General features: G+C 51.8%; 1 protein-coding gene across 3 annotated transcripts in view; it reads left to right on the top strand.

The window, feature by feature from the left end:
- LOC146805541 (ATP-binding cassette sub-family C member 5-like) overlaps nucleotides 1–16,878 on the top strand; it is a 1,766,780-nt gene that overhangs the window by 364,349 nt on the left and 1,385,553 nt on the right. For all 3 annotated transcript variants that reach the window (XM_085622799.1, XM_085622798.1, XM_085622800.1), the window contains one exon: nucleotides 13,412–13,645. In XM_085622799.1, the coding sequence (XP_085478925.1) occupies nucleotides 13,412–13,645 (234 nt within the window). The remainder of the gene's footprint in view (nucleotides 1–13,411; nucleotides 13,646–16,878) is intronic.

Here is a 16,878-nt window from a genome sequence, read left to right as displayed (position 1 = left end):
TTGGTTTTTAGGGCTTGAATCTAGGAGCCATCCAATTGTGGAGTGTGACACTGATCGCGCCCACACAGTGGTACACTCTTGCCACTTTTGGTAAGAACAGAGCCCCCATTAACATATTTAGGTCCTGATGAATGCCCTGGACCCTCCTGGGCCAAGACGGCAGAAACATGTCGACCTCTAAACTCAACGGTTAGTGGACACTAATTCCCCCACATACCGTCACCTGCTTTTAAAACATCATATAGTTACCTCTCACATTAAAAAACACAATGAGGATAACTATAATGATTTTTAATCTCACTCACTTATACACGGGCCCCCACTTAGTTTAGAAGTGCATCCCTGTCGTCAGATGTATGCCCGCCCTCTATCAAACCAAGGTTTTAGAGGGCGAGGACTGGTCAATGATTAAATATGACACCAGGTGGTGTGTGAGACCAGTCCGTTACTTTTTGTCAGATGTCCTCACTCACAATATAACTCAAACCTTATTTTTTTTGTTGAAACATTTTTTATTGGTTTCCAAATCAGTAAATCAACAAACATCTCGCCCCCCCCACCCATCCAGGAAGTACCACACCCGTAGCCGCAACCCAATGCTCCAGGAGCCGGAACAACCTGCCCACCCGGTCCCTTACCCCCCCCCCCTCCCCCACCCCGTGTCAGTGTGCCCCTGCCCCCTACCCCACCCCTTCTTTCGATGCGCCCCCCCTCCCTAGACCATAATATACAGGAGCCCAACCTCTCCCCAAGCAAGCAGAACCTTCCATCATGCCGAGCCAAAGTGTGGGCGGCCAGGACCCACCGCCTCACCCCTACTACTCCCCGCTCCCCACTACCTCCTGCCTATCAGGCACGCTCTCCCCGTCCCCAGCCTCGGACATCAGTCCCTGAAGTTCTACCACCAACGCTTCCCATGCCCGGGCTGTCGCCAGTGCCTTTTCATCATCCCTCCGGAGTGCCAATTGCACCCGGAGCGTGCCCTCTGCTCCCGCCCATCGCGCCAACGCCGACCTCCATCGCAGGAAGCTAGGCCCCCCCCGGGACTTCCAGTGCATAGTCAGTTCCCTCTTGGCCATTATCAGCCCCAGATCATAAAACTTGCTAGTGACCTTCGTGCGGCGAGTGTGGGGAAACCAAAGCAACAAGCAAACCCCCATATCCGGGGCAATGGAGCGATCCGTTACCTGGTTCAAACAATCCACTACTGCAGCCCAGTAGTCGCCCAACCGTGCACAGGACCAAAACATGTGCCGAAAGTCCGCACCTTCTCCCCCACACCGTGGACACTGAGAGTGTACCCCCCCGAAATATCGCAAGATCTTGGCCGGAGTCAGGTACGCCCTGTGTAGCGTAAAAACCTGGACTAACTGGAACCGGGCATTCCTCGTTCCCTTCCAGGCCCTCCTCACCAGCGTGGACCATGTGGACTCAGGGATCTCTTTCTCGAGGTCCGTTTCCCATTTCGCCTTCAGGGTGTCCAGGGGGAGGAGTCTCTCCATCGACAGCCGGCGATAGAGGCAAGTGACGGCCTTAGTCGTCCCCGCCGCCATCACCACATATTGACAACCCGCGGCGGTCGGTGGTTCCGAAAGCTCCCTGTTCCAATGCCTCTGGATGCTCGCTACCAGGGCCGCGTGAAGCAGGAAGTCTCCCCGCGGGAGCCCATAAGAGTCCTGCAAGTCCTGAAAAGGCATCAGCACCCCCTCTCTAAATAAGTCGCCCACCATCTGCACACCCAGTTCCTCCCAAACCACTAACCCAGACCAATCGCCCCCATGTGGGAACGCCGTACACATCCCCAGGGGTATCTCCGGGGCATAGGGGTGGACTATGGCGGCCTTCCTCTGGCATCTGTTCCAGCACAACCGTAGGGTACGTTCCTCTAAGGTGAGCTGGGCTAGGTCTAGCCTCTGGTGGAGGACTATAAAAGCCAGCACATGTCGCGGTATCAGCCTGCCCTCAGGGCCCTCCGGGCCTCTGTACTCCCTGGCTACCGCCTGCGTAAGCCATTGGAGCTGGGCCGCCAAGTAGTACCACTCAAAATCTGGAGCCGCCAAGACCCCCTCCGCTCGCGGCCGCCGCAGCGTGGTCAGCGCCACTCGCCGCCTTCCCGAGCCCCAAATGAAGCCCGTGGACAATACCCGCAGCCTCGCGAAAAACGCCGCCGGGATCCATATGGGAAGGGTGCGAAAATAATAAAGAAGACGTGGCAGTGCCACCATTTTCAGCAGCGCCACCCTCCCAGCACACGAAAGTGGGAGCGTACTCCAAAACCCCATGCTACCCCGTAAGCCACGAAGGGCCCTGCCAACATTCCCCTCCAACAAATCAGTCTGGGTATGATAGATGTTAACCCCCAGATAACGGAGACAGCTGCCTTCCCATCGGATCTGTCCCAGCGCCCGCGGGGCCCGTGCTCCCTGCGACAACGGGAACAAGCATGTCTTACCCCAGTTGACCTTAAGCCCAGATAGTCGACCAAACTCTTCCAACAGGGCAATCGCTCCGTCCAGCGCGCTGTCCGCATCTGCCAAGAACATCAGCAGATCATCTGCGTATAGGGAGATATAGTGGGTATCCTCCCGCAAGGAAACTCCCACATAAGCGCCCCCTCGTCGGGCATGAGCCGCCAGCGGCTCGACGGCCAGGGCAAACAACAGGGGGGAGAGGGAGCACCCCTGCCTCGTCCCCCTCCGCACACGGTAGGGGACCGATATGGTAGCCCCCGTCTTCACTTGGGCCGTAGCATCGCTATAAAGCAATGTGGTCCAGCGGACGAAGTCCTCCCCCAACCCAAACTCCCGCAGCACTCGGTAGAGATAGGGCCATTCCACACTATCGAAGGCCTTTTCTATGTCGACCGACAGCGTGCAGGCCTCCGGGAAAACATCCCGGTCCAGTTCCATCACTCGCAACAACCGTCGCACAGAAGTGGCCGTGCTGCGCCGAGGGATGAAGCCCGCCTGATCCGGGTGGATTAAGGTGGTCATATGACTCAAAAGGCGCGACGCCAGTATTTTACTCAAAATTTTATAGTCTACCGTCAGCATTGAGAGTGGCCAGTACGCCGTGCGCGCGCCGGCCTCCCCCCCGGGCTTCAATAAAGGCACTACAATCGCCTCTCGGGCAGAGGCGGGCAAGCGCCCAAGCCGCCAGGCCTCGCTGTACAGCACCTGCAGCTGCGGCGCTAACAAATCCGGGAAAGCCGCGAAGAACTCGACAGGCAACCCATCCGCCCCCGGGGTTTTCCGACGGGCCATGTGCCTAATCGCCGCACGGATCTCGCCCAGCGATATAACGCCCCCGAGATCCTTCCCAACCTCCGGGTCCAGTCGAGGAAGGCGGGCCTCCAATAAGAAGCCCGCTAGGCCTTCGGGCTCACCCTCCATAGTGCTATTATACAGCCCAGCATAATAACTGGCAAACCGCTGATTTATCCCCATCTGGGAATAAACCGGGGTATCCCCCGCGTCAGCCAGGGAAAGTATCGGTTCCCCCCGGGCCGTCGGGTTCGCCAACCACACCAGAAGGGACCCCACCTTATCCCTTTCCGCGTGCGCTCGCATAAGGTAGCTTTTATGATCAAAACAGCGGAGCCTCTCCACCTGCACCGCCACGCCCTCACGTGCCTCGGCAACTGCGGCCAACTCACCGTCTCCCGCCTGATGCGCCCGCTCAGCCGCCCTCAGCAGGGTCTCCGCCCCGTCAACCTTCTTCAATAAAGTCTTCCGCACTCCGGCCGTGGATGATATAGAAACCCCCCGAAGAACCGCCTTAAACGCGTCCCATTCCGTCGCCCGGCTTGCCGTCGAACCCGAGTTCCGACCAAAATATTGTGTAATGCAGCCGCTGACCTCAGCCCGGAAGACCGAGTCCTCCAGAAGCAAGGGGTTAAGACGCCACGTAGGAATGGCTTGCCGCTGCCGGGACCACTGCAGCATCCCCACACAGGGGTTATGATCCGAGAGAGTTTTAGCTAGATATTCACTATGCCGCATCAGCGTATGGACGTCCGGGGAACACAGTATACCATCCAAGCGGACATACAGCTCATGAGGGGCAGAATAAAAGGAGTAATCCCTGTCCAGCGGATGATGAGTGCGCCACGTGTCCACCAGCCCCCAGGTAGCCTGCCAATTCCGTCGACTATTGGCCACCCGACACACCACGGACTGTGCAAGGGGTGGGTGGGACCTATCCAGCTCAACATCAGTCACTGAGTTAAAATCCCCTCCCAACACCACCGGCCCCGTCAGATACGCCGCCAACTGGCCCGACAGCCTGGAGAAGAACGCGGCCTGGTCCATATTAGGGGCATACACACTGCACAAGCTCAGGTCTCTCCCATCCAACCGCCCCTGCACCGCCACAAACCTGCCCTCCGGGTCCACTAACGTCATCAAAGGCTGGAAAGGGACCCCCGCTCTCACCCAAATCAGAGCCCCCCGGGCAAACTTCGAGAAGGTTGTATAGTACAATTGACCCCGCCAGCGCCTCTGTAATGCCTTCCCCTCCTCTTTATCTAAGTGGGTTTCTTGAAGGAAGGCTACCTGGACCCCTCTCCGCACCAAGTAGGCATGGACTTTGTATCTCTTCACCATAGAGGTGAGCCCCCTCACATTCCAGGTCAAAAATCTCAGTTCAGGTGGGGTCCCCATCCCAGCGCCAAACTAACCATCCTTTCCTACCCCTCCGAGGCACACTGACAAAACCCTGAACCCCCAGAACATCCCAACTCCCCGTTCTCCCTCCCTTCCCCAGAACAGGCTCTAAACCACAGTCACCCATCCAAATACTGCCCCAAACAAAAACCCAAACACTCTGGTAGCCACCAGAGTCTCACTATGTCCGTGAGTTTGAGGTGGTGGCTCTACGCCTGACGAGCTCGATGACAGTTCTCCTCAGAGCATCCTCGCCCAGACTCCGCCAATCGTCCCCCAGCGGTCCGCTCCCTGCAGGCCCCCCCGCCTGCACCTCCAAGACCCCTCAAAAGGCTCATCCGTGGGACCCCACCAGGCACCAGCCCCTCCCCGAGCCCCGCCAAGCCCGGCCCGGCCTCCCTCTCCCCACACTCCTTGTCCCCCCCGCCCGCGTCCCGCTGTCCATGGCACAAGCACTCCTCAAACCTTCAGGCGTCCAACAATTCGTCCGCCGTCCCAGGGGTAACATCAGGCAACTCCTCCGCCTCCTCGACAGCACCATCCGATTGGGAGTCCTCCGTGCCCTTCCGGGAGCCCGTAGCCTCGCTGGGCGGAGAGGCCGTGGCCCCCGAAATCACAGAGACCGCCCGCAGTGCAGCTCGCCGTTCCAGAGCCGTCTGGGAGGCACCCGGTGAGCGGGCCCCCACCGCCCGCACCTTGTCACGCCTGCTGCGGCGGCTCTTCGCCGGGGTTCCCTGCGGCCCCTCCGCAGCAGCATGCGCCGTTGCGCGAGTCCGGGCCGATTCCAGCCAACTCCAGGCTGCTGCGGGGTCAGTGAAGAAGGATGTCGTCCCGTCCAGCACGACTCGGAGGCGGGCCGGGAACAACAAAGAGTACTGCAGCCCCTCTTCCCGCAACGCTCTCTTCACCGCCTGGAAGGAGGAGCGTCTGCGTTGAACCTCCATGGGGTAATCCGGGTAAATAGAAACCGCAACGTTCTCCACCTGGTAGGGTCCCGATGTCCTGGCCCTCTGAAGGATGATATCACGGTCTCTGTAATGCAGCAGGCGGGCCACCACCGGCCGGGGCGGGCGGCCCGGATCCGGGGGACGGGCCGGAACCCTGTGCGCCCTCTCCAGGGTGAAAAACCGCGTGAGTCCCTCGGGCGCCACCACCTCCTGTAGCCAGGACTCAAGAAAGGTTAGCATATCTCCCCCTTCGATCTTTTCGGGCAGCCCTACTACGCGAATGTTATTGCGGCGGTTGCGCCCTTCGGCGTCCTCAGCTCTCTTTTCCAGGGTCGCCACCCGCCGTAGGAGATCCGCTGTTTGACCCTCCAATACCTTCTGCGCTGGCGCTACCAAATCCAGCCCGTCCTCCGTGTGCTTGACCCGGTCTACCAGCTTCCTGTGGTCCGCCCGGAGCAGCCCTAGATCTGAAGACACCTGCGCGATATCAGTCTGCAGCGCTGTTTTCGTGTCCGCTATTGCCTGCAGGATTTGGTCGAGCTGTCGCTGCTGTAGGCCCGCCGCAGAATCAGCACTCGTTCCGCCTACCCGGCCACCGGCAGAGTCTCCCGCTGAATCCGCTGGGTTCCCCCCCAGCTTGGGGCGCGGCTTACCCATTCTCCTCGCCAGGCAGCACGTCAGGGAGCCTCTCCACAATCGTCCTCCGGGCCAGTTCACCTCGGCAGCTGCCAATAGACCCCCTCGCCGGCTGCAGGGACCTGTGCTCCCGTACCTCTGGACCACTCGGGCTCCGGCGCACTCCTGCCTCGCGCTAGGCGCCCCGATGTGAGCGGCCCCCACCACACTCCAAGGCCGTCTTCGCCGCTGTGGTAGGGATCAACGTCTGGCCCCCTCCGCTATCTTACGGGAATCTCCGGAGCAGTCTCACCAGGGTGAGCACCGTCCAGCCGCCAGCCCTTCAAGCCCGCTCCCCGAGGCCAGCCCGTCCACCACCGCCGGGGCGCCCTCAGCGCTCATCGTCCACCTCGTAGTCTGCACCTGCCCATCAATCTCGCCGGGCCCACTGCATCTGCTCCAGTGCCAGGCTCTCCGCTCCCGTCTCAAACCCAGCACCGGCCTCCGCCTCTCTACCTCTGCACAGTACGGCCACTGCCGCGAGCTCCGGTGGCGGAGGGGCTCCCAATTCCGGACCCTCCACGACAAGATGACCCTGCTCCGCTCCGCTGCCCGCTGGTGCGAGCCCGGCACTTCCGGTGTTTGCAGCCTGGACCGCCTCACTTCCGGCCAGCTCCCCGAATACTGTGGGTCGCGGCCGCTCGTCTCCTTACAGGCCGCCCAATATGGCCGACGGCCGCCCGCCTCCGCCGTGGCGCCGGCACCGCGCCAGCCCCCAGCACCGCACTTCTCTCCGCCCGTCTGCTCCACGGGCCCAGAGGCGGCAGGGAAAGCCCTCCGGGAGCTCCAGGTCGCCGGGGCAACTCGCGTTTCAGGATGTTTGGCTGGGCTGGATGCGGAGCTCTGCGCTCACGCGTCCATGCCCGTCGGCTGCCAAGCCACGCCCCCCATCATATAACTCAAACCTTATAGTGGTTATCACTTTAGGAGCAGCTCTTTTGTGGTTAAACAGGTAAGATGAGAGGTCCAGTATTATAGCTAAATACATGCCCAGCCACCCACCAAACTCAATTTGTGTGCCTTTGGCCCAGGACACTCTTCGCTGTTTGCCCAACCATAAATATAATCTTTTAGATTGTGGGATGGCATATGGAACATTTTGGAGTAAATATAAAGATTTTGGAAGAGCTATTATTTTGAACAGAGTGATCCTGCCTGTTATGGAGAACAGCAAAGCGGTCCATCGACAAATACTGTCATCCAGTTGCGCCAGCATTAGAGCGATATTATACTTTCAAGTCTGTTGGAAGGAAAAAATAAGCAATGTGGATCCCCAGATACTTAAAGGTATCTATACATACTGGATGGAAGAAGAGGCTGTGTAGTGATTGCTACTCATCCTGTCTTGCTCATTCTCTGCTGTCACCATGTGGAATGTTGATATTCATGATGACACATTAGAATGTTGGGTTCCTAGCTCTGTGAATTCAGTTGGGAGCTTGGGGCTGAGCTGTGAGGAGACAGCTCCTGGTGGGGTCTTTATTTCCATCCTACTTAACATCTTGATACCTTGTACCATCTACTAAATAAATACTATTCCTACAAGAACCTACGTGGACCTGATCATCTTTTACTTCACTACAGGCTGCCATGACATTATATCGTTAGACTCATCCAGAAGGACCAACAGCAACTTATCCCAATTCACCACTAGGCCAGCAACATCTGCTTATAAACGCAGTATTGGCATTATTCATGTTTCAGCCATCCGTTGATTCCGCAGAAACAGTAAAATGTCATCTGCGTATAAGGAATTGTGATCCTCTGGCTGATCCACCCACTGAAATCCATTCACCAGTGCATCTTTCCTGATCCATTCTGCTTGGCGTTCACCTGCCAGCGCAAACAGGAGTGGGGATGATGGGCAGCTCTGCCTGGTGGCCCTCTCGAACATGAATTGTTTAGAGAGAACCTTGTTGACTCGCACCCATGCCCATGCGAGTATAATATAGGCAAGTAGGCTAAAAGCAGGGTACTGAAATTAATTTTGTGGACGATTTGCAGTAGACACCTTAAACTTATGGAGTCGAGGGCTTTCTTAAAATATAACAACAATAGAGCATGGGGACCTTGCAACTCCTCCTTCCTGGCCATTATCAAATGTAATCTCTGCAGACAGTGTTTTGTGCCACGATCTGGCTTGAAAACATTTTGGACCAAGGGCACGAGGGACCATGACTATGCAATTGGCAAGTATCTTAGGGCCATATGTAGGTAGCCTAATACCGGTCGGTAACGGCCGATTTTCGGTAAATATCCTGTTACCGACCGGTATTTAGGCTTGTGCTATGTAGGGGGAACATTTCAGGATTCGGTAATTTACCGAATCGGTAAAATTACCGAATCGGTAATTTTACCGATTCGGTAAATACCGAATCCTGAAATGAGACATAGGTGACACTCAAATGAGTTATGTGTAGGGAAAATAATTCGGTATTTAGCACCAAATATATGTTGGTGCTAAATACTGAATTCATTGCAAAAAGCAATATTTTGCTGAACTAACAGTGCCATGTGGCAGACATACATGCCCTTAGGGCATGTATGTGCGCCACATGTGCACACATGCAGGAATCAGAGGTGCAACAGGGTGTCAATGTGACACCCTGCCACCCTTGAATGTGCTCCCCCCATTACCGAATCGGTATTTACCGATTCGGTAATGAGGCATACCTTCCCATTGATTCCTATGGGCCTCCAGGCCCATAGGAATCAATGGGAAGGTATGCCTCATTACTGAATCGGTAAATACCGATTCGGTAATTACCAAATTTCTCCGAATCGGTAATATTTACCGAATGATTACCTACATACGAGTTACCACTTCTTAAATACCGAATCGGTAAAGTTCGGTATTTAAGAAGTGGTAACTTGTATGCTACCTACATATGGCCCTTAGTGAGGACTTTGGTTTCTACATTTATAAGAGAGATAGGCCGGTAAGAGGAGGAGCATCCAGCTGACTTACCGAGTTTCGGGAGAACAACGATCATTTCCCCAGGCAAGTCCAACAGCAGCTCATACAGGTCCTTTGCCTCTTCCAGCAAAGAGTATAAGTGGGGGCTGACTAATAATAGAAACTTTTTATAAAATTTCACTGGGAAGCCAATTGGACCTGTTATTTTCCCAGAGTGCAACCCAGTGAGTGCTCTAAGATTTGGGCAAGTGTTATTGACTCTTTAAATCTAGTTGGTGTGTCGATAGCCAGGACTTAACCATGAGTTCCTCAAAAGGGGGCATGCCTCCTCCACTGAGGAAGGAGCTCTGAGGGCATACAGAGCCTAGTAATAACAATTCCACATTTTGTAAAGCGCAAACTTATTACCTTTAAGGGTATCCAGGAGCCGAGGGGTAGTTTGGGAGATTAAGTGAGCTTTTGCCCAGAGTCACATGATGCTGGACTGCCACCTGGGAACGAACTGTGAGTCCCGTCCTCCAGAGCCAGATGCTCTGGCCACTGTGCCACACCTCTCCTGGCCACAAAGGTGTCCACTATTTCTCTAGCATCTGTGTGCCTATCACTGTTATCGTATTATATGCATGGGATTACCCTAGAGAGTTTCTGTTGCGTGACCTACCATTATAGCAACATTCCATGCAACAAGTGTTCTATTAAAGAAAATCTATGCCAAGTTGGTTGGCGAGGCACACACATGTGTTGTGATGCCTGCACATGCATGCATTGTGGCATTTATATGCATGTGTGTCGTGATTTATGGTGGACTTTTTTTATTTGTCAGGTCTAAATAGAGGAAAATGCAGTGGCGGCTGCTCCACTAAGGCGGAGGAGCGTCGTCCCACTGCTGCTGTGCAGCAGTAAAAGAAAGGGATAATAACGCAATGCTATTATCATTTTATTCTTCCCTGCTGAGGCAGCATGAGGGTGGGGCTGGGCTGCTCTGCTGACAGAGCAGGGGAGGACTGGTGGGCATACTAAAAAGTGTGCATAATGCTTTGTCCGGCCCTCTCAGGCCGGCCAAACAGTCATGTGCACTTTAACATGTTCTCCATGCAGATTGCTCTACAGCCTGCATGGAGAACATGCCCAGGCTCCCAGTCCCCGTGTGAGTTTCGAACCATGGCGCACAGACCAATCACAGCGCTGCATTGCAGCATTGTGATTGCCTCAGGAGAGCCTGGCTGCTTCCTATTTGGCGGAGGAGAGACGAAATGGGACAGAGCGGCAAGGAGGTAAGTAAATTGTTATTTGTTTCACAATTATACCTCCTCGCCGCACCACCCCAGATCCATGCGGGCCGCCACTGGGAAAATGTAGAGATTGGAGAATTAATTTTGTGTTTCCCATTCAACCACCAGTAACAAAATTTGCACATCGCTACAGTACCAAATGCTGAGCGTAATTATACAAATTCTGGTATGAAACTCTAACTGTATTAAGAATGGTACTTTTTGTCATTTAGTGCAAATCTTGTCAGTAGTGTTTGAGATATCTTTGTTATAAAAAAACATGTTTGGAGGGATTGGAATAGTTGTTTAGAGATGACTGTCACCTATGTTGTCTATTTATTTGCCGACCATCTGTGGATCTGGACATGCAGGATTCGAGGATTGAAAAACACTTAATTTTTTCTCTTCATACAATATAGGATCCTCAGATAATTGGATGGTTCAAGAATCCAAGCAGTCTGATTGGAAGGCAGCAATCAGAATTATTTTTTGTAGCGGCCCTTACCAGTTGCAATTACCAGGCAGAGAGAGACGGCATTGTAAAGAAAGGTGTTAGAGAGACATAAGGAGGTGATGGACCTCCCTTGGCCCTAGAGAAAATATGGGAGTGATCAGAGGGGCAGATTTTTCCCCACAATATTTTAAAAAACTGTTTTACTCACAGGGTTTTAGGAACTGGACTAGCAAATGAACGAATTAGAAAAGTGCAATTATTTTTTTTGGGGGGGAGGGAATTCTGAAAAAAATAGATTAAAAATTTCACAGTGCAACTATGCATGGTCAAAGACCATGCTCGGTGAGCTCTCCAGAGTTAGGGGGTGTGCCCAAAACTTGCTGCACAAAGCCAAGGGCCTGCAACGATCCACAGATGGTCCGCAAATAAATAGACAACATAGGTGACAGCCATCACTAAACAACCATTTCAAATCCCTCCCAAAAAGGGACAGGAAGAGGGCAGAGGGTACACAGAGAGTTAGAAGGTGTGGGATTGGGTAGGGCAGCACGTAAGGGCCTCAGGAGTGACAGGCAAACATTGGAGCTGCAGTTGGTGGTTACACATAGAGGGGCTGCAGGGACAGGACACAAGGGAGCATAGGTGCTGTAGGGGGCAGAGGCACAAAGAGAGGATGTGGATGGCACAGAGGTGCTGCATTGGGGCATACGTAGAGGGGTTGCAGTGCCAAGGTGGCACCCAGGGACTGAAGATTGAGCAGAGGCACACAGAGAGGGTGCAGGGGCTGGGTGCACATAGATGAGACTCAGAAATTGACTATAAGTTATATAGGTACACATAGGAGTACTGCAGGGGTGGGGAAGGGCAGCACACAGGTAGGGCAGAAGAGCACAAGGGGCTGCAGGTGTGGGGTGGGGCAAACTGGCACTCAATTACTACACTATAGTAGATGGGCACACAGTGAGGCAGTAAGGGTTGGGTACGAGGGCTGAACTGGGATCCAGGGAACACACAGGATTGCAGGGGGACAGGGGACACAATGAGAGGATGCATGGAAAGTGGGAGTATTAGTGTATGTTGGAGGGTTGGGATCCATAGGCTGCTGGGTAACACAGTGGATTCACATGTAAATCTTGGAGCACATACAGGGCTTACTGCCCACAGACGAACTGCAAGTGTGGCAGCAGGGCCACACAAAGTGAAGGTAGGCTGCAAGGCTTCAGAAAGACAGAGAGGCGCTGCAGATGTATTGCAGTTCACGGATGCATTGTTGGGGTGCACTTGGCACACCTGCCATCATATGTACACACATTCTGCTTCCTATTCCAACACTCCCACAGTCATACCTCCACACAACCAAAATCTTATGCAAACACACCCACTAACATATATCCACCCAACAAAGATCATAAACCAACAAACCCAACATCATACACCCACACACCCATCCATGTAACCAACATCATACGACAAACCCGCCCACACTGTAATTCTTTGAAGGAGAACTTGCACATGAGTTCCTAACATACTGCTTTGATTCTTCATCAGCAAGGCAATGCTTTTTTCCATCTGCCTTACTAATCTGTTTAAGGAAGATATTTTATTATCATTATAGACATCTCTAAGAGAATATTGTGGTTTAGTTCTGGTGTCCTCCCGAAAAAGGGAAATGTGTTCTTGTAGGAGAATTCCAAGTCCCCAGCTGTAGAGGCTTGTGTAAATGTGTACTTTCAAATCTGTGCATAATTTCTTGGTGTCTCATTGGATTGGTCTAAACTTTGGCTAACTTTGGGAATTCACCAGGGGCATTTATGAGTACTATCTTTATGGCCACATTCGGGCCCCCAGCGCAGACATAAAGATAGTGAATTAACAACGTCTTAAATTTAGATGTTTTGCCAAAGTTTAGACGAATCGTCTAAGTGTAACTTTGTTAATCGGAACCGGTAAGTTTGTCAATACCGAAAAGCAATAAAAACTTTCTCAAAAGTCTAAGTTACCTTTGTTAATCAAGTCCAAAATCTTCAAGCATTTCCACATTTTCCCCAATTACTTCTGGCCTTAGGTGATTTTAGATTCAACTTTTCAATTGTTTTCCTTTTTTTAATTGAGAAGACCCCAAGCCCCTTATAAATTGACCTGTAATGTTGGTCAGATTTTGATCAATGTTACTAGGTTATGATGTGGTTTAATATCAATTATTTTCTTTACATTTCCAATAGGAATACTATTAATATGCAATTCATATAAACGTTAATTGCTGATCTGACTCGTGCTTTAATGATTTTGCCAACACATTGATGCAAATATGTTTGTTTGTGATTTACCTGCTGATCACCATTTTCTTTTACAGACACATATTGCTTATTGCCCAATGAAGGGTAGGGGCCCCAACACACGCAGTGACTCTCTGAAGTTACGACTTATTATGAGTTATGATATTGGAACAGCTCTAATCTATTCATGTGTTGTTTGTTTATTAGGCAGTTTTTATCCGGAAACTGTTAGAATATTCACAAGCCCTGGAATCAGACTTTCTTCATGGCATCACCATCACTTCGGGCATTATCGTCATGGAACTGATTCGATCCTGGTCGTTCGCACTGAACTGGGCATTAAATTATAGAACAGGAGTACGATTAAAAGGAGCTGTGCTAACCTTAGCGTTTAAAAAAATTCTGAAGTTGAAGAATTGCAACGATGTGAACGTTGGTGAAGTAAGTATTACATTCATTGTTTTGATTTGTTGTGTAAACCTGAATATGCAACTATTTAATTTGGTTACTGGGCAACCCACCTAACCAGATCAGCCTCATTGTAATGATTCGAAGTTGCTGTTTGAGAGAGAAAGGATTATTAGGTGCAGTACTCAGATACAGCGCACATCTCAAAACAATGTCATCAAAATCCACATGTTGTTCACAGTGCCCGAGAAAATACTGCAAAATCTAACCATCCATTTTTAGCACAAGCCGTCCCTGTGGTTGAATCAGTATTACCTTGTCTCCTGTACTCAGGGCCACTGGAATTATGCAGCAGAGAAGGAAGAAATTATTCGGCAAGGTTGTCTAAATTATGTAGCAAGAAAATGAAAAATAAGGACCTAATGCGGCGCATTTTGTGATAGTATTACTTCATAATTTTGCCATTTTTAGGTCTCGCCTTGGCAGCGCATGCGCTGCATGCCCTGTCTCAGCGAGACCTAAAGTAATCTCTATATGTTGGCAAGCAGCCAGTAGTTTTTCCTGCTGCTTGCCATTGGCTTAGTGTTGGCATACTATTTCTTACCTTGTTTTTCAGTGGCCCAACTGACTTCCGTGTAGTCCGGAAGCAGCGGCCACCAACTACAGTTTTAGTCCGCACTGTTTGGACTTTTTGTTTGTCTTGCGCATCGCTGCCTGACCTAAACATGGCAGCGGCGCATGCGCAAGACAAACAAAAAGCCGGCCGGTGTGTGCGAGGGGTGGGCAGCGCATGCTGCTTGTTTCATCTGAAAGAGGAACCGCAAATGAAAGTCTTCACTCCATGACAACCTCCACCTTCAAACACGAAGCCACTACTCACAAAGTGCAATTTACTGGAGTACTTTCGTCCCTCAAACCCAACTTTCTCCGGTTTGTGTCACCTGATTTTTCCAGGTTTTAATTCCACAGACAGGCAATATTTATCACGTTTTTGATTTAAAAAGTTGCTTCGAAATAGCGACCTCACGACTGCGCCCACCCCTCGTTACCACCAGGGGTCTTGGAGACGCCAGGCAGGCAGCTGGCATTAAGCTGGTATCTTTGAACCCTGCTGCCGGCCTGCTGATGCCAAGCTCACTCGGACCACGGGGGCATGGTCCAAAGGATGCGAGTGGATGCACGCGTGTCGTGGGTCAATGAACATGTGTGGCCCCCTCAACTGTGCGTCCATCACACGAACTGGAAGCGTGAATGGCCAATGTCAGAACGAGCACTAGACTGCCTCCAACCGCTGTCTTGACCTCGTTGAGGTCAGAGGTGAAGGACTCAGTGGAATCTGAAACGGGTGGACTTGGGTTCCAATCCTGGCTGTGGCGCTTCATTTGACTTCAAATCGTGTGATTCTGAGCTGATAAGTACATCTCTAGGTGTGGCGGAATATACATCACAATTATCCATCACAAGGACAGTTGGATTTTTATACAAGAGCAATTCCATTTAAATCACCTCCGAAAATGCTCCGCGGCGGCAGTTGGAATATTTGTAAATTACAATTAAAACCAAAAAAGACAAAGTTCAAAACAGAACAACCGCACAAAAATAAAAGCAAACCACTAGTGATGAAAAGCCCAGGCACAAGCACACCAATGGAAGTCCACAGACACTCTTGTGCGGGTGCCGAGCCCTTCCACAGGTGATTGTAAATGACTCGATTGTGCTCCTCAGCGCAGCGCCAACTTACCCAAGAGCCAGGCTCTCATCCAAGGCGCTATGCTCGGATGGGAGAGCCAGGGAGTGCTGAGCGGGCGACCACAGTAACCACAGCTTCCACGACAAGGCCCCCCCGTCGATCTGTTCTTAGAGCCCAAAGGTGTGCGCGACGGTAAGTCACCGAGCAGGTATTCACCGCCACCGAACTGGTTCCCAGACCGCTGGGGGCGTGGCTGCCGCCAGGAAACACTGCTGGGCAGGAATGCCCACTGCACAAACAGGTTATAAAATACCACATGCCATAAGAGGTCTGCAGAGAATCGGAAAACAGCAAGCGATGTTCAAGATGAATTAACAAGCATTGGCAAAGCCAAAGTGCCTGGCCAGGACAAGGTGGTGCAGTGGTTATTTACTTATTGAAAGCATATGCCAGAAAAAAGAAAGAGAAAACTAATTACGAAGCAGATATGGCTACCATATGCGCACACTATTAAATGAAACAAGCATTGGCATAGCCAATAGGTCTCACTTTTGGGACCTTATAATTATTTAGTTATGCAGCACAATATCCTTGGTGCAATAACATCAACTGTTGCATGGCTAAAAACTTATAAGGTCCCAAAGGCGAGACCTATTGGCTATGCCAATGCTTGTTTGACTTGTTAACATTGGGCAAAGATTTCACCTCATTACTACCAGTTTAACATCCAAAAACAGTAATAAGCAATTGGAAAATGACCAGTCAACCTTTCCATTGGAGCTTCCACTGGGCGGCAACACGGGGTTACTGCAGTTTTAGTTTCTTTTGACCAGTTTGAGGTAGAAACAGTTTTTTGTTTGTTAAAATTAGCCCTCTGGAAATCATCAATCTGTTGCCCATTGACCCTCCAAACTGCTGCTATTGTTGATCTAGCTCTTGTTAAATCGGTCTCATCAGCAGCTGGCAGAAGGTAACTAGCCTTATGCAGGATAACATTAGGCCCTGTAGTGATTTGTAAGTGCTAAATGGAACCCATTCCTTATGACAGCTGCACTTCATCAGTGTTTAGAGTTTTGCAACCTGCTCTGTTGAGAGAAAATGCTTTTCCGAACTGTGTATCAAGGACTGCTCATAGTAACTGATTTCTTATTGCATGATGGATGGGAGACTTTTGGACATTTAGGGGTCTATTATGATGTCGGGCGGATCGCCATCGCCCCCATAGAATCCGCCGGCCTCCCATTTCCCCCCGCCATATTATGAATGGGAAGACTGTCCGCCGACGAGTCGACCAGGCGGAAAAGGGTTGAATATGGTGGCAGTGTCTGCATTTTACCATGGGAGCGGGAAGCAGCCTTTCCGTGGCGGCAAAGGCATGCGGAGTTTGCAGTTGGGGGCCCATTGCGGGCCCCCTGGATGTTGGGGGGGTGGGGGCCAGGGGGGCACAGGTACCCCCCTGCATTGGCACAGACAAAGTGGCAGGCACCGTGCGGTGCCTGCCACCTTGTGCATTCCACCAATGCTGGGAATAGAGGATGCCACAGCCACGGTGGCGGTGGCATCCTAATTGCCGGTG

Source organism: Triturus cristatus, chromosome 8, assembly GCF_964204655.1.
Source record: "Triturus cristatus chromosome 8, aTriCri1.1, whole genome shotgun sequence".
In the NCBI taxonomy this organism is placed as follows: Eukaryota; Metazoa; Chordata; class Amphibia; order Caudata; family Salamandridae; genus Triturus; species Triturus cristatus.
This window is presented reverse-complemented; position numbering and strand designations above follow the sequence as displayed.